Raw genomic sequence first — 21884 nt, 5'->3', positions numbered from 1 at the left:
TGTGTGTGACCGTGTGTTGGTCGTCGGTAGGTAAACATGTGTCTCGCTTCTTCTGCTGTTCTTTCTCTGCCATTGTGTCACGTCTGTCGTTCCAACGATTGATGATTCCAGGTGAAACGCTTCAGAACAATGCTTCATGCCTCACAAACATGCTTCACAATGTAGATTTGGAGGAAGAGAGCTGGAAGTGTCGGTATGATCTTGACGTAGCAACGACAGCGAAGCGAGTTTTCTTTTTGGACGATGGCTCGGCTATGAGTGACAGGCCCCTCTCGGCGGCGCCCCTTTTTGAAACGCATGTGTGAATGAACCTTAACTGGTCGGTGTCAGATCCAATCAGCTCCATCGCTCCAAAGCACGTGGCCTCTCACCGGGATTGCCTGTCGCTCTTTCTGCGCTCGAGCACTGCGTAGTTTTGGTTTCGACTCATTTGCATAGCGAAACTTGTATCTCGAAGTACGATCGCTTCTTAGGGTGTCCAATACTGACGACGGATTTGAACAATGACTGGCTTCAGTTCTGCTATCCCTCATTTCCCAGAAAACATCTAATGAATAAGTTACATAATTTGAGCTAGTTATTTGTCCAGCAGTTCATACACTGTCCCACAGGATGTCTGCATGGCTCGCATAGCCCACCTGCTAAAACGGCATCTATTTTGCTCTGGTAGATTTTTTTTGGGATAAAACTACTATAGCCTACGTGTTTAGGAACAGGCGAGCGGCATGACTAAAAATGAGTGGCACAAACTTCATTTTTGGAAAGGTACCTCTTTTTAACCATATCAACAATATGTGTCGCGATTTGCATATGTTATATACAGTCATAACTTACCAGCAGTGCATTTCGAGAACGCAACATTACTGCAAGGTTTCTGAAGCACGCAAATCTACAGTTCGCGCTATGTTCGTGCAAGTACAGAGGAACTGCGAGACTTGAAGCCCAGATATCTGAACATCTACGCTCGCAGCTCATCCTTGTGTTCGATCGGTTCGTCGGCTCTGAGACTTGGGCGGCTTGCAACAACAAAATGGCTCCAGCGAATGGTGGGTAACGCAGAATTGCCTATCGCCGTATCGATTGAGGCGGCTCACTTTATCGACGCTCATATTCCCCACCTTATTCACCGAAACTGTTCCTTCGAAGATTCCATCGCATGGTACGCAAAAGACAGTCACCCAAAAGTACGATGTGTCCCTCTCAGCGACTGTCAGAAAGAGCTCTTGAACATCCAGGATATCTGCCGCTTGAAGACGTCTGCACATTCCTGGCATGCGCTCCTCCAGCCGCGAATTTATTGTCTCCGTCAAAAACAATGCCATACGTTTGGACAAGTCACTGCGAAGACTCGCTCTGGTCGCTTCGTGACAGGAACACCAGTGTGGTGAAATATGGGCGTCAGCGCAGGTCCTCCTTTCTGGAACCTCGTGTAGGAGGCTGAGTCCGTATGTTGTGCGGAATTCACTCCGCAAAGGGTACGAAAAATTGACAAGTTCCGTTAAAGTTGCGTGTATATCGAAGGGCGTTGTCAACCTTCGTTGATTGACGATCAAGTTCCTCATTGCGTCAGCATACTTGTCACGAAACTGGTGAGGGAAAAGCAGGATGCAGAGTGGCAAGCGGTCTTCGTACCTGCCTGTCATAGTTCTTCGAATGTGGCCGTACCGCAAGCCGTGATCGCTGATCAATATTATGAGAGATTTGTTCGCTACCCCAGTACGATGCAACGTTTCGAACGTCTTACGAAAGGCCTCGTCCGCGTAGCCGACAGAGTTGAAATCGTCGTGCGAGACGTCCGATATCCAGGTGTAGGTGAACGATGGTCGATTTCCCAATAATTGCAAGAGAGAGCACGTGTAATTCAGGTACATTTCGGTTTGCACTTTAGCCCCGACACACGATTCCCCGCTTGAATTCTTCGAGCTGTCGACGACTATGGTGAAAGGCCGAGGGTAGTAGTCTGTGGGCTGTCTGAAGAAGCCGCGGCAGTAATAACTGAACAACCCGTAATAAGGTGTCTCTTCCATAAACATTGTCCTGTATCCGAGATTAGCGTACTGGTACCAGATCAACTTGTAGTCGTCGTAAAAGCCTTCAGGGCAACCTTCTTCGTCTGTTCCTCCTGTTAACAAGGCTATCTGGTTCGGAAAGGAGTTGTCACCCACTTTGTTGAAGCCAAGCAGCTCAATGGGTTGGGGGAAGTTTTCAAAGATAAACTTCCGTGTCCGTTGAAGATGTCGCAAAGAATTGAGGCGAGATACGCTGTCCAACCCCAAGATAACGACATTCATTCGTTGACCGCTCTTATCGTGAACGTGAATCTCTGGTCTTAAAACAGGCAGCAGGAAAAGCTCGCTGTGGAAATGCGTCATCCCACGTGAGCATTCTACTTTGATGTATTCTGCATTTGTGGGCTTCCCGAAGTGGAGCATACGCTTTCGACTAACGGTGGTGCTCAAGTCAGGGATGCTAGAGTTGGCGGCGCGTATGATGTGGCGATAGGTGCATCGAATCTGTTCCTTACTGGCGTTGTAGAAGGTTTTTAGAATGTTGTGGTCTATGAAGAGGATGTTTCCATCTTGCCGAATGAAAGATGGTTTGGCATCGCACTCGAAGCCCGGGACCGGCGCGTAAGACCTCAGCACCGTTCGGCTGAAAGGCAAGAAGTTTGGGATTTGGCAGCCGCTTGTGTCCACGATATGTCCTCGTTTTTCTGGTTCGTTTCTGGAAGACTTGATAATGATGACCACGAAATACGCTAAGAAAAAGGAGCCGACGAAGAGCTTTGTCCATGCGGTGATGCCCTGTAAACGTCAGCCACGTGTTAGAGGTACATAGGAATGGATGTATAATAAAATCATGGAAGGACTCGGAAAAAAATACATGTCGAGAGCAGTGTTGCCAGGTCTGCTGAAATTTCAGTACATCTACTGGACTTCGAGCCGGTCTACTGAAATATTGAAAAAAGATCAAAACGCGCTTAAATCTACCGAATTTTTTGACTGAAGCGTGGTTTTACATAGCGAACTCCAATTCACGTTTGCTGGCACTGTCCGGTTGCATCGTAGTCCGCGTACGAGCGAGAAAATCATGTACATTTGACATAGTGAGCGGTATACGCGTTAGGTGGCATCTGCAAGCAGTCACCTTTAACAAAGCCAGTAGCTGCCCAAGTAAAACAATTCATAGCAAACAGATTGCACAAGTATGCATATTCCACAGGACACCCGGTAACATAGCAAACAAGAAGACAAGTTCCGAAGAACTTATGTTACCGTCGTTAGGAAGCTTCGTTGTAAACCTCCTCTACTTGCCGCATTCGAGCGCGTGCGTGGAACGGATATTTTCTTAGGTGTACCTCGTGAACAGCTTTCGACAGAAACTATCACTGGACTGCTTCACACTAAGCAGGAGACAATAACTGCTATAACTAACAAGTCTTTACTGTAGGAAGGGAGTTGCCTCAGGACAGAAGCCACTTCTGTCCTGAAGCAACTCCCTTCCTACATCTCTACCGGTTCGCTGGATTTCTACCCATCTAAGTCCTTACTGTGCACACCATGTTACAAGTGTACTTTACTTATTCTATCGCCTACATATCGTGATAGCTCTGTGTTTATTTATCATATGGCCCACTGGTTAGGTCGCCGCGGAGCGGTTGCCCTTGTTCTTAGTACATCTACTGAATTCTACTGAATTATCTGACGCTGAACTCCTGAATTTCCGCCTAAGTGACCTGGAAACACTGGCTGGGAGGCCGGATTATGATTGTCCCGGGATACATATTCGCACAAAGAGAGGAGTGCAGTGCGCAATCTCGGTGCACAAGAGAACTTTCAATCTCGCAGGTGAGAAAGGGTGCTTCCCTTGTCTTTCAGTCTGTGACGTCATGCCTTCTGTCGAATAGTGAGCCCCGTGCATTCTTTTTCGCTTTCTTTCTTTTAGTAGTTGCATTCTGTGCCGCTGTCTTGGCCTTCTCTTTCCATAGCAGACGATTTTTGGCAGCCAATAGAAAGCGCTCCGCGGACCTGATGTCCCTGCGCGCGAGGAGTGGCGGGGAGAGGTCGCCACTGCTGCACGCATTGCTGTGAACTAACTTTCTCTCGAAATTTGCATTTGCCAAAAGAAATATTTGGCGTCACAGTCGGTACAAAATATACATGGCGCTTTTTATCCTTTTCGGAATTTTTTGTAATAAGATAGTATAGAGTTTAGTATTAGTATTAGTATTAGTAGTATAGAAAGTATAGAGTTTTTATACTAGTATAATGGACGACTAATTGTCTAAAATTCATTAAATAACTTCGTAAGTAGATTGGAGCAACCATTATTTACATCGACGCTCTTTCAAATGTCCCGAAATGAGCACATACTTTGAGATATGCATAGCTAAATTTTGCAACTGAAACCATGTATACACCCTCCGGAGTGACGGACGCTCGCATGGGAGGGCCACATATCTCCTAGCCATGGACCTAATTGGAGTAGGCGCTTATCTGGTGGTCAGATAGACTGTTTTCCGGCTCAGACAGGTCAGAGGTCATGTCGTTTCTGGCCGTTTTATTCTTGTTTATTTATTTATTGGTGTTTGTATGGTGCCCATGAACAGCAGTTGCCTTGGTGATGGTGCACCCCAAATTGGAACACAATCAACAACATAATGGAAACTAGTAAAGGTAATAGTTGAACATCTAGAACATAGGAGATACTCAAGTACAGAAATAGAGTGTATGAAACAGTGGTAAGTGAGCAGTCACAACATATTGAAGTAAAGAGAAAATCATACTAGAGTTGCAAATGCAGAGATAAAAGATTTAAAGTTCACAAAAATGTCCAAATCGCACTCACGAGAGCTATTAAAATTAGCCGTAACATGTGATAAAGGGCAGCTACCACAGTGCCTATCGACATGAAATGCGTGTGTAAATCTAAGCATCTTAGCTGGGGCGTTAAAAGGGGACGAGAAAAAGAAGTGCTGGGAAATCAAATCTAGAATGGATTAAGTTATATAGAAAAATAAAATCGTGACACCTACGACTAAGGAACGATGTTCCAATTAAGCAAATTAAGCAATTAAGTTTATTAAGCAAATGATTATAGTCGTGCTGATTCCGATGTACCTGTCGTAAAATATTCGAATAAATCGCCGTTGAACATTTTCGATCATTTGCCGTCGCCAAGCTTTAACTGAGTTCGATTGAAGTAGAGGCACATTCTAAGTGAGGTAATACGAGAGTGTGGTACAGGCGAAGTAAACAAGAAGGATCCGAAAATGGCTTCGGAATCTGCGCAATGAGGACGAGCTTTCTCATGGCAACAGATGTTATATTTTCCACATGGAAATTAAAAGACAAAGATTGGGGGGGGGGGGGGGATCCAAAAAGACGCCCAGGTCGCGAACGACGCTTTCTCGCTGTATTGCCGAAGACTGAAGGATGTACATGTAATCACTTATTTTAGCTTTTTTTTTTTGATAAGCTATGATAATTTTTTTAGCTGCATTCAGCGTAAGCAAGTTGCCGTACACTGCTGTACAGCAGCAATGTCATCGTTGGGAGAGAACAATCATTTGTACAGAAGATCTCACGGATCTATATCTCTAAGCACGTGAACGTTTCCGACTGCTTTTCTTTTTTCTTTGTTTTATAGGGCGTGGGTTGAATTAAAGACTGTCTCCTGAACTGCTGCTCTTACATTTTCCTGGAACCATGTAACTAAAAATGTAAGTAACGAATTTGTGTCATCAGTCGTCCAGCAGTTACATCCGCTTTCCATGAGGATGTTCGCCTGGCCGCGTAACCACCCTGTCTAAATGGCGTCCCTGCTTGTATCAGGACGCCGACATATCGCAGTGTCCTACGGAACGCCATTACACTCTAAAAAAAAGAAATTCACCGCATAGCACGTCCCGCGCCAATCATTGCCGCTAATGATAAGGTTGTCGCTTCTGATTCGAGGAGAGAGGGGGGGCGTACACCTTTTTGTGTCAATTTGGGTATACTGCGATAATTGACACAAAAAGGCATACGCCCTCTCCTTCCTTCGTTCGTATAGTTCATATCGTTCGTGGCCATGGTTGGCGCAGAGCTATGCGGTGAAGTAATCAATACTGTTTACAATATAGTTCAATGCATTTCAATATATTTCAATCAATATACGTATATTTGGAAACCGTTACCGCAAAAGTATTTCCGGTACAATTTTATGGTAACGCAGTCTGCGTATTGTAGAGCGGCAGTAATAAATGAAGGCAACTTTCTTTATCATTACAGGAACCAGCGACATTTTAGCCCGTATAAAACGTCCGATCAGACTGTCGCGCATGCGCATTAGTTGTAGGACGCGTGATGTCGTTCAAACGACCCGCTCGCTCTCAGTCGGCTCGACCGATTGACATTGGCATCGCGAAGCGAGATGGCGGCTGCTTCCAGAACGTGGAAAGTTAAGTTGTCGAGTTCTAGTGAAAGTTACAATGGGATTGCCACGTACGTTGACTGTTTCGAACAACGTGTATCATCAGCGGGAAGTTGTTGGATGTAACGACGTACTGAATTGGGCATTTCGCACGCTTCAACGTCCTATCTTGCCGTGCTGCTTGGGCATTTGTACAACACGGGGTGGGGGTGGGGGTATATGTTTATTCGCACAAAAGGATTGTACAACACGGGTACGTACCATTTTCTGTATTTTCAGTGAATATGGGGTGTACACTGACAATATGGGGCCCATATTGCCAGGATTTTCCCAATATTGGCTCAAACTGGGCAATATGGGGCCCATATTTCACAGATTCAGTCGATATGGGGGAAATCTTGGCGAAATGGGCCCCATATTGGACCCGTATCGCCAATGACCAGTCAATATGGGCCCAATATTGTGTGCTGCTTGGGTAAACTTTTCTTTTCGGAAATGGGTTCCCCGTGGTCATTTTACTCAGCACAGGTATGGCACATAATCACGCTCGTAATGCAATGGTAATCGCCGAAATAAATTCGCCGAAAATCCGTGGAAATGAGCCCTTTGCTCCGCTTTTTCTGACGGCTCTAGTTTGAACGCAAAGCTGCGAAGAAAGGAGGTTACATTGACAGGCCAAACAAGGGGCGAAAGGGTTACAAGCCTTAAAGGGACTGTCGCATCCGGAACCGTGGTTACGAATCCAATACCAATGTGTTCGGTACACTACCACGAGCTGTTTGCCAAATTTTCTCTTTCCAAAACGGACCGGGTGATGAGGAATCGAGCGAAAAATTGAAAATATCCGGTTTCGTTTTGATCCTCGAAAGCGCCAGCGCCAACAACATCGCGTGACGCAAGGTGGAATCTGGCTAATCCGCTGTGAAGGACGCTGTCGTCTGCCGCCAAGTCTGGGGCTGCTTTGTTTTTTTTCGGCACGTCGCCCCTATTCACATGTGACACTTTCTAGTGACGCGGATACTATCTCTACGCTTGCATCCTTCGCGTGAGATGTCGTTTGGAAACCGACGCAGCGTTCCTGACGCCAGGGAAACTTCCTCGAAAACCTCGATGTTTGATTTCGCTCCCCAAGGTTACAGCTACAGCCAGACCCCAGACGAAGCGAAAGTTGGAAGCAGCTACATCACTAGCGGGTATCCAGATGAAGCAAGGAGTGTTCATGCTGTCCGTCTATGCTCCTCGCATTTCACCGATAATGTGTACCTGGATGAGAACATCATGCAAGTGCAACTTGCATTGACACAAAAAAGGAACGAATTGAAACTTGACGCCGTTCCGACAGTGTTCCACGAACAAAGCGAGCCACCAACTTCGACAGTAAGTCACAATGTCTATGTAGTTTCCCAATCGGATCTGTCACTCTTGCGCGTGAGTAACTTAGCAGCAAAAGACGAAATCGGTACAACGTAAGGTATCCCCTAACCTATGATTAATAACTAGATAAATAAAATACAATAAACAAGTAAAAGAACATGATGTCATTCATATGAACGTGATTGGCTTTTCCCGTTGTCGGACGCGTTATCCTGAAACTTTCCCTGTTACTGAACCTGTGACTTTTGTGGAATGTGGTAGACATGATTGGTTTTCATATAGGTACTCATCCGGTTCCTGGGGAGCACAGACGCCGCACAAACACTTTGATTGTTTCCTGCGTCGTAGTGTGAATCGTCGTAGTCACGGGATTAAGTATTGAGCACTCCTATCATGAACGTACCTAAAGCAGTGGTCCTGATGCTCGTTCTGTTGCGCTAACGCAGCTGCGGCACGTACATCACCACCGACTTGCAAAAGAAGCGGATCCGTCGAATATGGGCCGTCATCAAACATGTATATTCGTCACGGGAGTTATTACTAAAGGCATTTGAACAGTACGATTCGCCACTTCCGCGTTCCGAGTCCTCCATCTCCGTATGTGCCTTCGCCTTCGTCTCCCTGACCTTGCTCATGCAAGCTGCAAGCCGCGGGGACTCCTCTGACTCGCCGCGTTCTTATTGGTCAGATTCCTTGTGACGTTGCTGAAGATTCTCAGCAGGGAGTTCCGCTTGACGACCGCATCCGTCGTCTGCTGTAGCGCCGCTTACACACGAAATATGCAAAAAGTATTCCGTCGATCGGAATGGGACTTTCGGAGTCATGGTCAGTGAAGGACGGGGAATCCCATTTCACTGTGGTTTCGGAATCGATCTGTGGTCGATGCGACTGTCCCTTTGTCCTGTCCACGGAACAAACAAGCGCGGTGAGTGCGGGAATCAGAGCTATCTTATCCAAAATGAAGTCACTCGACATGTTGACAGGTAGGGAAGGAAATACATTTTTGGAGCGTTTTGCACTCCCGGCTCAGTGAATGACAATGACAATGACAAGCACAGTGTATTCCAACCAAGAAATCATTACTCTAGGGGCCGCAGATATGGACTATGACAGAGCAGTCCTCAAATACAGTGAAATGTTTCCAGTGTAGCGGCCACCTATCAATGCCGCCCGTCGACGACGATCCAGTGCGCTTTGCGCCAGTGCGCTTTCGCATTCCTTCTGACATCAACAGTCAGTCTGGATGTCCTTCCTTGTCTTCCGAGGTACACACCACACCAGGAACTAGGGTGGTGAGCTCTTGTACCATAAGGCGTGCATTTTTTAGACTGTCCACAACAGGAAGTTTCCATTCCGGTACCCAGAGCCAGTCACACCCAATAACTGCCAGTGGATCGAGACAAACAGACAAGGTCCTGAAAGAAGTAGGAGATGAACCCAACGAGTGTCTGCGCACCCTGGCAAAGCGAGTACAGACATCAAAGTCAAGTGTGCTCAGGATACTACACAAGCACAAACTCCACCCGTACCACGTGAGCCTTCATGAACATTTCCAGCCGAGCGACAACAAGAAACATCTGGATTTCTCTAACTGGGTCCTATGTCAGACCGAAGAAAGCAGAAACTTTGTGAACAGGGTCGTTTGGACTGCTGATGCCCACTTCTGCCATAGCGCTCAAGTGAATCTCCACAACGCGCATTATTGGAGCCAAACAAACCGACACTGGCTACGGGACTACACGCATCAATACGAGTGGGGATTCAATGTATGGGCTGGGATTTATAACGGAGCCATATTGGGCCAATCTTTTTCACGGGATCCCTATATGCCAACCGCTACTGTAGCGAAATTTTAGATGCCGTGTTCAGCTTTGTTGATGACCTGCCTCTTGCTGAACGGACCCGCGTAAAGTTCCAGCACGATGGGGCTCCACCTCACAGTGCGAGGTGTGCAGTACACCTCCTTCGTCAGATGTTTCGGGAGAAGCGGGTTGGCCGATTTGGTCCAGTGTCCCGCTAGGTCTCCTCACTTAACAACGATGGACTTTTACCTCTGGGGTCGCATCAAAGACGAACTATACAAATGCGAGCCACGATCGCCGGCTGACCTGCAGGGGAAAATCACTGCTTTCTGCTCGTCGCTCTCCAGATCGGAAATAAAAAGGGCCGCGAAAGACACAATTAGGACAGCCCACCTGTGCATTGCAGCCGATGGCGAACACTTCGAACACTTTTAGCCACACCCGGTGCATGGTGATATTTTGCTTTCACGCCTTCTGCACTGCGAGTGTCGCTAATGATAACCTAATAAAAGTACGCAGGAAGTATGTTGAATGTGAAGAAATCCGCAGCATGGTTGAAACAAACGAATTGAAAAAAGAAGAGCGCTGACAGGCGTTCGTGCATACAACTCTCTCTCTGTCTCTCTCTCTCTCACACGGGTTCATGACAATAAGGTGGTGCAGAAATACTGCGAGACCGCTATCTGCGGTCATAGTGAAAACTGCCGCGTACAGGAGGAGGGGTTCACGCGCGCCCAAAGCAAACAAACACACTGAGCAAAAAACGAATAAAGAAAAAAGAGCGCGACCCTGAAAGTGACGTGGGCAAAGTTGATACCTAGCAGCGGAAATCTTCCGTGGTAACCCAAGCAGCACAATGTACTGAAAGTCGAGTGCAATAGGGGTGGACGGTATGTGTCTTATCGATGTTCCTTAGTTTCACGAGTCTGTTCAAGGCCTTCCACCTACCCGTCCACCCCTATTGCACCCGACTTTCAGTACATTTTGCTGCTTGGGAAGGCTTGTAACCCTCTCCCCCCTCGTGTGGTGTGTCAATGTAACCTCCTTTCTCCGCAGCTTTGCGTTCAAACCAGAGCCGTCAAAAAAGAAAGAAAAAGAAAGGCGGAGCCAAGCGCTCATTTCCGAGGATTTTGGCGAATTTATTTCGGCAATTGCCATTGCATTACGAGTGGGATTATATGCTATACTGAGTAAAATGACCACGGGGAACCGATTTCCGCAAAGAAAACGTTAGGTTGCCTTGGGAAATATCGGAGTTCAATTCCAGAAATTAACTTTCCGTCAATTGAAATGAAATAAAAATTTTACAAATATGTGGCAAACGTTATGGGCACACACACACAAAAAAAACACTCGATCGCATGTCTCTGCAGGGCCTACGTTTTTTACTACGAATGTATCATGGCTGGTGGACCACCCTGTATGTCTAGATTGGTCTTGTTCCTGGCGTCCAGGTGCGAAACGTCGGCGGCTCTCGCCCCGAAATTGTCAACTGCTTAGACTGCCTCAACATTGTCTGTTGCCCAGCTGTGTTCTTTTTTCTTTTTGCCCTCTCAAGTTTCGAGAGAAGTGAAAAAACAAGTGAACAAAAGCTGACAGTGGGCTACAGGGTGCAAAAGCACACATAGCAGTTGAGGACGTATTCCTTCATTGCCTCTATCGTGAATAAACCACCGTGACTACAGACGGGGGGTCCAATATAGCAAAAAAAGACAGAGAAAGAAAGAGAGAGAAAGACCGTACTCTTAGGCATACTCCGAACCCATATGAAATGCGATAACATTACAACAGACGAAGGACGTGGACTCGGATGCGAAAGGAGCAGCGAGTTTTAATAGCGAATTCAGATGGTCGTTTTCGTGCAGCGTGGTGCAGTGTACCAGTGTGGGTTCAGCCTAGAAACGAATGAAGGGCAAACGGAAGGACCGATGAAACGAGACGCAGATTGGATTGAATCGGCCGTGTGACTTGCAGACTCGAGCCATTGCAACTTTTTCAGCACAAAAACCACCGGCTGAATAGAGTTCCCCGAGAACTACGTCATTGTGACGTGATCTGCGTACTGGTGGGCAAAACAATCACACGTGACTATATACGCCAACACACGCGCGAATATTTATACGTGCGACCGACGCCCACCACTGTGACGCTTCAGTCGCTGCAATGTTTACATAGCACGGGGAGGTCTATTGGCTAGTACATCGGAACAAGTCAACGAAAACGATATGATAAAGAAAGTAATCAAATCCAAGCTTAGCAATGTGATGTCATTCTCTGACAGACGGAGATTGGCTTATCAGGTTTCCGGAACTGTTATCGTAAGCACTTTCGCATGCACTAAAACTACTTTAGGGAGTTCTAGCAGATCGGCAACGTTCTACACGGAAACGATAAGATAAAGGAAGCTGTCCAATCAAAGATCATCAACAAGATGTAAGCCAGTTGAAAGGAATCAGCTAGGCGATTGTCGTACCATGTTATCCGAAGCGTTCCTTCCGATCTGCTAAAACTGGCTATTTATTCGGAACGCCATTAACCTGAACGTTTGTGCTGTGTCACCGCACACGATCGCTTGGACGATTCATCTTCGTCTGGGAGGTCTTCAGTTCTGGCTCTGAACGAAAGTCTTGTTTTAAATAAAAGTTGCTCCTAACAGTCTAATTATTGTTGTTGTACCATATACAACCGCGGATTTTTTTACATCGGCTTGTCATCTGTTTTGTTACTTTCCAAGAACAAAAGAAAGCCGTCGAATCAAAGACCTACATAAGGTTGCCAGTCACTTAAAAGGAATCAGGTGTTTGGCTTATTGTGTGGAACCGCTATAGTAAGGAAATGAATCTGCTAAATCTCCGCCCTCCGAAACGTTTCTTATCAACAGAGGCGAGCGGTAAACAAACAAACGACGGGAAGATAGCGCAACGCGAGAATGAAAGGGCCCCTCTCCACTTACGCTACGTTCCACGGAGGCACAAAAGTTCGTTAAAGATGTGCTATCGCATTTAAAGGAGGGGGATTGGTTCTAATTGTGGCGCAGAACGGATCATCCACTCACCTGAAATCTTATACGGTTCCTGGTTCCTCTTCCTCTTATTTTTCTCCACATTCTATTACATGTTCTGCGCATCCTGCGGTGACACGCGAAGGCTATTGGTCCTGCTTCTACTCCTTCTTCTTCGCACACAAGCAATGGTAGTGATTCACGAAGGCAGGCTGGTCGTGCCATCAACAACAACAACTATCGAACGCCGATGACGATGCTCCTACTTCTTGCCGTGTTGAAGCGAGCATTCCTTCGAATATAGTAAGCTAGAATTTTATTTATTTATTTGTAGCTCCTCCTTCCTGAACACCTTGGGTCGTCTAACTGTTGGTTGGCATAATGTGGTGACAGCAGAAATATTTGCGAAAATATGCGGAATTTTCCAGTGCTAACTGTAGCGGGCTGTATAGGGCATAACTCACAGGTGCAACTCGCAGGCTGCAAAGGAAATGTACAAACAAATTATAGTGCAATGCGCTGTTAGTACCGGCTGGGTAAACACTCACAGGCAGTACAGCCTACAAATGAGACTTCCTAATATACCGATTGTTTCTTAATTTTTTATCATGAACCTCAGGTTTTACGTTAAGAGGGTCTCCGATGTAATGGTAGGACGAAGGCGTAACGCCTAAACGTCTGAACATGAGTCACAAAATTGAAAGCAACGCATTAATCCTCGACCTATGTGCTGAATCAGCCCATCGTACATGTCCCTTGCATTGCTGACAAAAACAGCATACCTCCTGTCGCTGCATGCCAACCTACCCTGGACCACATCCATAGCCATAGAACGGACCCAAGCAGAACAGTGTACTGAAAGTCGAGTGCAGTAGGAGTTTACGGTATGTGTCTTATTAATGTTCTTTTGTTTCACGAGTGTGTTCAAGCCCTTCCACCATCCGAAGGCGTAGTGCAAGGACGATCATCCTTTGCCTATGCCATCCTTTTCTTTCTACAACACATCGCTGACTTTGCCCCGCGTGAATGGGCAGTCTTCACAGACTCCAAATCTGCACTTCAAGCTATTGAAAATTGCGGCATACGAGGCCCATCCGCACCCCTGGTCACAGATGTGTTAATGGCTTACCAAACTGTCTACGCAGCAGGTCACAGGCTAGTTCTCCAGTGGGTCCCAGCCCATTGTGGTGTCGTGGGAAATGAGCAGGCCGACAGCGCCGCAGAAGCAGCACTCTTGTATCGGAAACGGACCAGTATTGTTCTGTTGAGAGGAGACCGTCGTTCCATTTTGCGACGCCTCGTGACACCGATGGCTTCCCGCCAATGGACAACCGACATTCCCCCCCCTCATCTATGTTGAGCAGGGTTGATCCAACGCTCGCTTTCCGCATGCCACGAAACACCTCTCGTCAAGATGCTGCATTAATCCACCGAATGCGACTCGATGTGGCCTTTACAGTTCAGTGGCGTTACCGCTTGAGACGAGTTGACTCTCCCACCTGCTGCCACAGTGGTGGTCTAGAGGATCTGGAGCACATTCTTCTTCATTGCCTTCACTGCCAACCTTCCCGAACCGCACTCTCCGAGTCTCTTCGTCAGCTGGACTCTCGCCCCTTCTTCCTCTCGAAATTGCTTGGTCCCTGGCCCAATCCAGCCCAGCAACGATCAGCGCTCAAAGCCCTTTTGACATTTCTGGACACCATCGGACTCCAATCGTTATTGTGAAGGGGCTCAGTATTTCATACCCCACATCCCCACCAGTAATGGGGTAGAGTATCGCCTCTGGCAATGAACGTCCTCACTCTCCTTCTCAAAATAAAGTTGTTGTTAAGCCCTTCCACCTACCCGTCCACCCCTATTGCACTCGACTTTCAGTACATTGTGCGGCTTGGGGAGGTGTACACTGACGGGTCAGTGCGGCAAGGTTCGTAGACGGCGGCGTGCTATGTCCCTTGCGACGACTTGGAGCATGTGTCTCTGCTTCCCTATGAAACGTCGTTATTTGTAGAAACTGAGCTGTTTGCTATTCTTGCTGCCTTGAAGCATATGTCTGCTTTTCCGCATAGTGCCTGGAGGGTACTCACTGAGAGCAAAGCGGCCCTAGCTATCCTGATAGCTTACTCTATCAAGATAATCTGCAACGTGCATTCCATGATCCTCGTAATATACAATGAGTTCCTGTCCTCGAGCCACAGTGTGTGGTTTTAGTGGATTCCGAGCCATGTCGGTGTCCCCGGAAATACTCGCGCTGACGCCGCTGCGAAACCTGCCCATGCGTTAGAGCCGGTTGCTGTACTACACATCTCGACATCCGCCTGCCAACTGCAGCGACGCCGCTTCCTTACTCTCAACGCAAAGCTGTTTGCCAAGGACGCTGCCAGGACCAACCCACTCTTGAGGTCCATTGAGTCAACGATGGACTACATTATCTGCGGTCGCGTCTCAAGGAGGGAAGAATCTGTCATACATCGGCTCCGCCTCAACGTCGCCCGCACTCTGTCACTGCTCTTCAAAATGGACCAGCAAGCCACACCCTTATGTTCTACCTGCAACGTTGAGGCAGATATTCGTCACCTTCATCTCGACTGCCGCCGTTCCAAGGCCTTCCGCGACAAGCTCAAGTCTCGCCTGACCAGCCTCGGATACCCCGTCTGTTTCGGAACACTACTTTGCACACGAGCACTGGTGTAACCGCGGCGCTTCTCCACTACCTGCGTGATACCAGTCTCCTCAGCGCCCTGCGATATTGTGTGTGGGACGGCGGAAGACCTCTGACGTCACATCGCATTACTCTTGACTATATACCACAGAAATACGCACTTAGGAATTGTTTAATATGGAATTGCAAGCCGTCGTTTCTGGTTGACTTTTCCTGTGACAATAAATAGATTCCCCCCTCGACCTATTTCTTGAGTTCATTTTTGTGTCAGCTAAGCTGAGAACGCCATTTCCACGTCAATTATTCCTTACACTTTGAAACATATAGGCTTTTCATGAGAAACACCACGATTTTCTGCCCAATTTCTTTCAACCTAATTTAGTTAACGTCGAAAAGTGGAAAGCAAATTGAAGCAAAACTCGGGAGCCTAAGGTATATCCAACAGGAGTGTTCATATCTGAATACTGCAACACAACTGACGGTTCTGCCAGGACGGAAGGTTAGAACAGTTAGGAGAGGGATACCCGGAGACTCTGAGCCAATATGATATATTGACAGATGTGCTTGATATCCAATCAGAAAACACCAGCACATGTCACTAGACACACTTCATTCAAGCCGACAAAGAACAATGTCGTACTTGTGTTTTCTGGTTATATATGAAAGACGTCTGTCAATATCCTAGAAGTTAAAAGTTTGCAGGTGTCCTTGACGAATCTCTTCTACCTTCCGTCCTGTCAGAACTGTCAGTCGTGCTGCAGTATTCAGATATGAACCTTTACCAGCTTCTGCGTTGTGTTCCTCTGGTCGAACAGGGACGGCTTCTATTGGACGTCGACATATGAATACGCCTAAGGCATAGACGTGCAGCATCAACATAGATGGGCACATGATTCAGACGTCAGGCATGTGAAAGAAACATACAGCATAAGCAAGTTGATGGAAAGTTGCGCTAAGTCACCTATGACCATGACACAAAAACAAGAAGCCCCGAAAAAGCGTGAGTGTGGTCCGGGTGATCGAGGGGAAGAAGGAAAGATGGACATCTTAATGAAAAAATGGCTAGGAAGCAAGCGAGCTGGTGAAGATGATGCATAATATATAGTCTCGGGGTTTTTTACATTATGCATGGATATCTTGTATGCTTGTTTGCGGTGCATCTCATTAGAGCCGTTGATAACGTTGATTGCGTCGAACCGATGCGATTGGAAACGGTATGCCCGATGACATTACCAACAGTTTGCTAAAACTGCCTATTGTAACAAATGCAACAGTAAAGGTTGAAAGTTGCGACTTCGGCGTCGTGATGTCTTTACGTCTCCTTATCGCCCCCATATGATGTGACGTGATCTGAAGTGATCTAAAGGAAAATGGGGACGGGAGTTTCGACGAAGTCAAACTGGCTACCCCGTACACTTAATACAGAAAGTTAAAACAGATGATGAGATGATGGAAACACAAAGGGATGATGTCCAGAGAAGAACAGAGATGATAATGGAGTTCAACATGGAAATCCCCATATGAAATAGATGGGGATTTCAGTGCGACTTCAGCGAAAATCACCTCTTCACATATGCACGCGGCCCTTCAATCTCGCTCACCGGCCAGGCCACACCAGTACTGTCCCTCATCATTCCTCTCTAGAAGTCGCTGCATCTACCAGCCACGAGCTTCACAACCTCAGAGCTAAGTAAGTCCTCATGGCCCCTTACTTACTCTTACATGACCTCAACTCATAGTGGGTCCCACAACCATTCAAGGTCTCACGGCCCTTCACCCTCTTGTGCCTTCATCTCATGGAAAGCCTCACAACCGTCTAAGGCCTCAGTGATCGTCACCGTTACACGCCTTCAACTAATGGCGAGCCTCACAATCCCTCAATGCCCCTCTGCCCTCACAATGATGCCTTCAATACATGGCAGGCATCATATCCCTTCACTCTTGCATGCTTCACAACAGAACGAAGAATGCCTCCTCACGCCGTCAGTTCGGGTCAGTCTGACGTCGAAACAGGTTGCACTGTCGCATAGCAAGTTCCTTAGCGAGGGCCACTTTGTACACGCCTTCAAACTTGTAACTTCCATCTAGTTCAAGCAGGGGCTGCTGAGTATCATGAAGTCGTCATCCGGCGAGAAACCAGTCTCGAAGACACTCGTCAAAAAACAACTCAAAATCGCAGGTAATTGCAAGCTTCTTCAAAGCAACAGCAAACTTCCCCAAAACTTTTACCTTCTTCTTGATATCGCCGGTGAAACTTTGTACGTTCAGCTATGAGAGACTTTCACGGTGAAAAATGTCTCTTGAGAACCGTCGTTAATTCCTGAAATGTCTTACTTGCTGGACGGTCTCGCACCAACAAATTATTCAGTGCTTCGTAGGTCGTCGTACATAGGGAGCTCAGAAACGTTGTCGCCATGCTTTCCGTCTTAACAGCGTTGAGGCTAACGTAATTCTGGAAACGTTCCAGATAATCCTCGAAGGTTTCATCTTTGGGCCTGAATTCGTGGAACTTCGGCATGGTGCTATCCTATTCTCCGTCTCCAATACTAGATCCTGTTGTTGTTAGGTCCGCCCGAGAAATTCATACTGTATTTGCTCAACCCATTTCTCTTATGAGTCGTACGAAGTGGTAGCAGCGGACGGTCGAAAAGGTCTCAAACGGACCGCAGTCCCGACACCAGAGTTTCTCCTTGCGACGTCTGACGATGCGAACACCAGTTCACCGATACACCGATACACAGGAATAATACATATGTAAATTTCAAATTAAAATTGATTTTTGTGATGCCTACGTTACGTAATATACCAAACGGAATGATTGACTACAGTTGTATACGAAACCTCCTTAATGAACAGGGGAGCCCTGAGCTCACGCTAGAGAATGTAAGTATGAGATAAATTGTGTGCTAGATACTGACCGTATTCTTCATTTATATCAGCGACACAGGCTTCCATCCTGACTGACAAGAAAGTGGAAATCGGAAGTAAAAGCATGCAAACGAATGATTTACCATCAACACCTCTCAACCTTTCTCCAGTGATTATTTCAACGCCTATTGTCCATACACCCTCATGCTCACAGGTGGGACAAGCGGTTGTTTTGTTTAAAATTTTAACTTCTGCATTCCTTGCAGGTGCATGATATGACAATATCTTCACCACTGGTGGAACCAGCTGATGAGGCTTCTGGGAATCTGAAGACAACAGTTTTGAATGGTATATAGCCTGCTGATACAAGTTCGCAGATACTAAATACGTACTCATATTCTTCTAATTTGTAGTGTTGCGCCCTCTGCTTCACCAGACCACAAGAAGTACGTCATATTCGGAGCTCCACTATTAGAACTGTTCGAGAAATGCAGGACTTATAGTGCATCGCACAAAGTGGGCACAGATGTTCGCGGCACACTTCTCACCGCAAAAGCTGAGTGCCCAAGTGAACACACATTATCTTGGTAGAGCCAGCCAGAGGTGAACAAGATGGCTGCAGGGAACGCCTTGCTGTTTGGCGTAATCCTTTTCAGTGGGGCCAGCGCAGCCAAGGTGTGTATTGTTTTTATTTTGTGTTAGCGCCACGACGCAACTGTGGCTATGAGCGGCGTATAGACATGCACAGATGGAGACAGGACAGCAGGAAGGAGTGGGGGGCACGGGGTTAGTGTGCGTCCTGGGCCGACTTCAAGGGGAACTGTGCTGACATTCGTCTGGAAAGTCTTCGGAAAACCCAGGGGAAAACCTCAGACAGCACAGCCGGTGACAAGATCCGACCCCGTATCACCCCCAAGTCTCGGCGTGAAAAGCAATCATCTTAACAATTATGCCACGGGAGCTGGTAGGTGTGTATTCATAGCCTGTTATGTTCGCACAGATTCGAATGACACCTTGTATTTGCTGTTGACAAGGTTCTCCGGTTACTCGAGTCAATGAATGTTCAAGTGATCTCATCTACACTTACCAGAAAGGTTGCAGACTCCCTGTCGTGCGTGACACAAGTTGGATTATCAGAACTCACGGCCCTGTTGCAGAATATAGACTGGTATTAGAAATCACACAAGCTATGCGTACTTGAATTTTCTGGTACAATAATTCTATCTACAACAATGACGTAAAAGGTACACGTCGTAAAAGATAACAAGAACAAGGTTGTAGTTACTTATAATAACCAATTGCCATTGCCATGCTTCGAAATGCTTATGGGCTATGTAGCCCACAACAGGATCTTTTAATAGATGGTTAAGAAAAAGCTTGTACCTGCGGCAAAGTCCCGTGCATGTGCTGCCCTAAACCCGCGGGTGCAGCATATTTGTAGCCACCTTTACTGGTGTAGTTCCAATTCTGAGGGAATTACAGAGCTTCTGCATAGCATGTGGAGAAGCATGAGCGGACATATACAAACGAGCTGTCATTCAGGAGACAGTGTACTAACTTCGAGGTAATGTGTCTAGGTTTGACCCGGCACGCTATCAACATCCATGACAGCCATGAGGAAACATGTTTTGATATAAAGAGTATAGGGAAGACATTTAGTCATGACCATATTATCTTTTCTTGGCAGAGGATGTAGATCATCTCCTGAGTGAATCACCGACAACTTGCAAAGATGTGAGCCACAGTAAAATAGTAGCAGCCGGCAAAAGTCCTTAGCACGCACCAGTGACTGCAATTGGACTGGGTATGAGGGAAAACATGGAAAATTTATAATGAGAAATTGAGAAAGGGTGACAAAGATGGAGTGCACAGAAAAGGTCTAATTTTTTTCTTCACATGCTTTCGGGGTCAATGATGATAGGGATGCCTCTACAGAGAAGCCTCTAATGAATACATTGGCATGTCCCCACGTGATGCTCTTCTTACACTGATAAAGCAGTCATGAACTCATGTGGTGTACGACAGGCAAGATGATAGCCTATGCTCTTTTAGAGCTTATGGACTAGAACGTGTTTGTAGCAAACATCTGTGCACCGAAAAAAAAAGCATGCATACATTGCGTTACTGATTGGTGGGAGGTGAAGCACTTGCAAATTGATATGGACACCGGGTTCGAACCCCGGTGCTGGCTGTGCTGTCTGGGGTTTTTCCTGGGTTTTCCTCAGACGCTTTCAGACATATGTCGGCACAGTTCCCTAAGTAGTCGGCCCAGGACGCACATTTGCCCAGGGCGTCAGTCGTGACGTTGCCCACCTATGTGAGGCCTACAACGGTGAGCCCTGTCACCCGGACAGCCACGACCACCGATATGGACACAACACTTCGATGTTCTTCCTCCTTGTTTGTTTACTGCGATCACTCATGAGTTATTTCATAAACACAGTGAACAATAAGGCAACATTTACAAGCTTTGATGTCTGTAGAATGTAATTTACTGGGTAGAGTTTGTCGGGTTACTCCAGAAGGGTACGTGACAGACCCGTATTGCTCATCAAAGGGATACTGTTGTGATCTTGCAGTGCTCACGGTCAAACCGTCCGGTGTACTTCTGTCAAGATGGCAGACAACACGTATACTGCACCACACATCGCGAAGGCGAAAGCCTTCGTATGCTTCACAAGGAAAGTTTCCTCTTATGGCGTGTACAACACATGGTTAGGACTTTTCTGCAGTGCTTTCCTAATGGTCCTCAGAGCCACCTGGTAAACTGTTTGTAGGCAACGTACCCAAACCTCCTGCATGTACCGTGGGCACCGTGTAAATTATGATGATATGTAACTTAACTGACAACAGAAAATAAGTCATACGTGAATGAACTCAATTGTTCGCTTCTCTGTTCTTGATATGGGCGTAGTCATGGCTTTCTCTCGTGTAGCAGTAGGACATTTGGACCACCTCACTGTACAGGCACAGTATTTCGAAGTACTGATTTCTTCTAATGCAACCGCTGTGCTGCTTCAGTACCGCCTCGTTCACTTCGCGGCAACAAAGGCATTCCTCTGCCGTCGGCATCGGCACGCATTTGCCACACGCAGACCTGAACTGAAAGAGCAATATCACATTTCCGCTGTGATGCTCTCAACATTTTCATTACACATAAAGACGGTTTCCCACGCGGGCAGGTGACGGCCATGACGGCAATAGAAGACTTCAGAAAATCCCAGTGCTCTTTGCGTACGCATTGCATCCTGGGCGCTTGCTCAGTGGGGGAACGAAGAATAATCATTCACACCTCGCTTTCGCTGACCTTGACACGTCGTGGACAATGGACCGGTAGGGGAGAAATCGGAACAGTTTGGAGGCCGCCTGTTTCTTTGGTATTAGTAAACTCCCGCAGTTCAAAGCGGCGCTAAGCACTCTGGGATTTTCTGAACTCGTCTATTCATCCTGCGCGATTCTGCGGATGGCATCGTGTCGTGCCGTCTCTCCGGCGTGCCCTCGTAAGAACTAATGATTTATCGGCGTGACTGCTGGGCTATCCGAAGCTCGAGGGCATTCGGGCTTGGTAAATTCGACATTTTCGACATCGCCAGCGTGTACCCCAAAACATTTCGGTCATTTCGGTTTCGCCACAGACCTGGTCGTGGATGAGTACTCAGCCTCGCGTTCGAATGCAATCTTTGAAATTCGATTACTCAAAGAAGAAAAGGGATCCCAAAAGAATTTTTTTCGTAACTTAGATGTTCTGTTTCTAGGCTTTCATAAA

General features: G+C 46.9%; 1 protein-coding gene and 1 long non-coding RNA gene across 2 annotated transcripts; one reads left to right on the top strand and one right to left on the bottom strand.

Moving 5' to 3' along the window:
• Nucleotides 1–761: 761 nt before the first annotated feature.
• Nucleotides 762–12811, bottom strand: LOC135375314 (uncharacterized). Its single transcript, XM_064608055.1, has 2 exons — nt 12646–12811; nt 762–2804 (listed from the first exon to the last, which is right to left on the bottom strand). The coding sequence occupies exons 1-2, from the start codon at nt 12715–12717 to the stop codon at nt 972–974; spliced, it is 1905 nt and encodes a 634-aa protein (XP_064464125.1). The 5' UTR covers nt 12718–12811; the 3' UTR covers nt 762–971.
• Nucleotides 12612–20815, top strand: LOC135375315 (uncharacterized). The gene is made up of 5 exons (XR_010417208.1): nt 12612–12894; nt 18190–18332; nt 18385–18466; nt 18532–18793; nt 20698–20815. It is a non-coding gene; the product is annotated as an uncharacterized LOC135375315 (long non-coding RNA).
• Nucleotides 20816–21884: the final 1069 nt, after the last annotated feature.

This window comes from Ornithodoros turicata, unplaced genomic scaffold (assembly GCF_037126465.1).
Source record: "Ornithodoros turicata isolate Travis unplaced genomic scaffold, ASM3712646v1 ctg00000850.1, whole genome shotgun sequence".
Classification (NCBI taxonomy): domain Eukaryota; kingdom Metazoa; phylum Arthropoda; class Arachnida; order Ixodida; family Argasidae; genus Ornithodoros; species Ornithodoros turicata.
The sequence above is the reverse complement of the archived record's forward strand: the minus strand, read 5'-3'. Positions and strand labels throughout refer to the sequence as shown.

Excerpts from the sequence above, each read along its gene's own strand:
- LOC135375314 (XM_064608055.1), bottom strand. The coding sequence starts at position 12,717 with ATGCGCAGAACATGTAATAGAATGTGGAGAAAAATAAGAGGAAGAGGA. Across the intron at positions 2,805-12,645 it reads GGAACCGTATAAGATTTCAG|GGCATCACCGCATGGACAAA; the intron begins GTGAGTGGATGA and ends TGACGTTTACAG.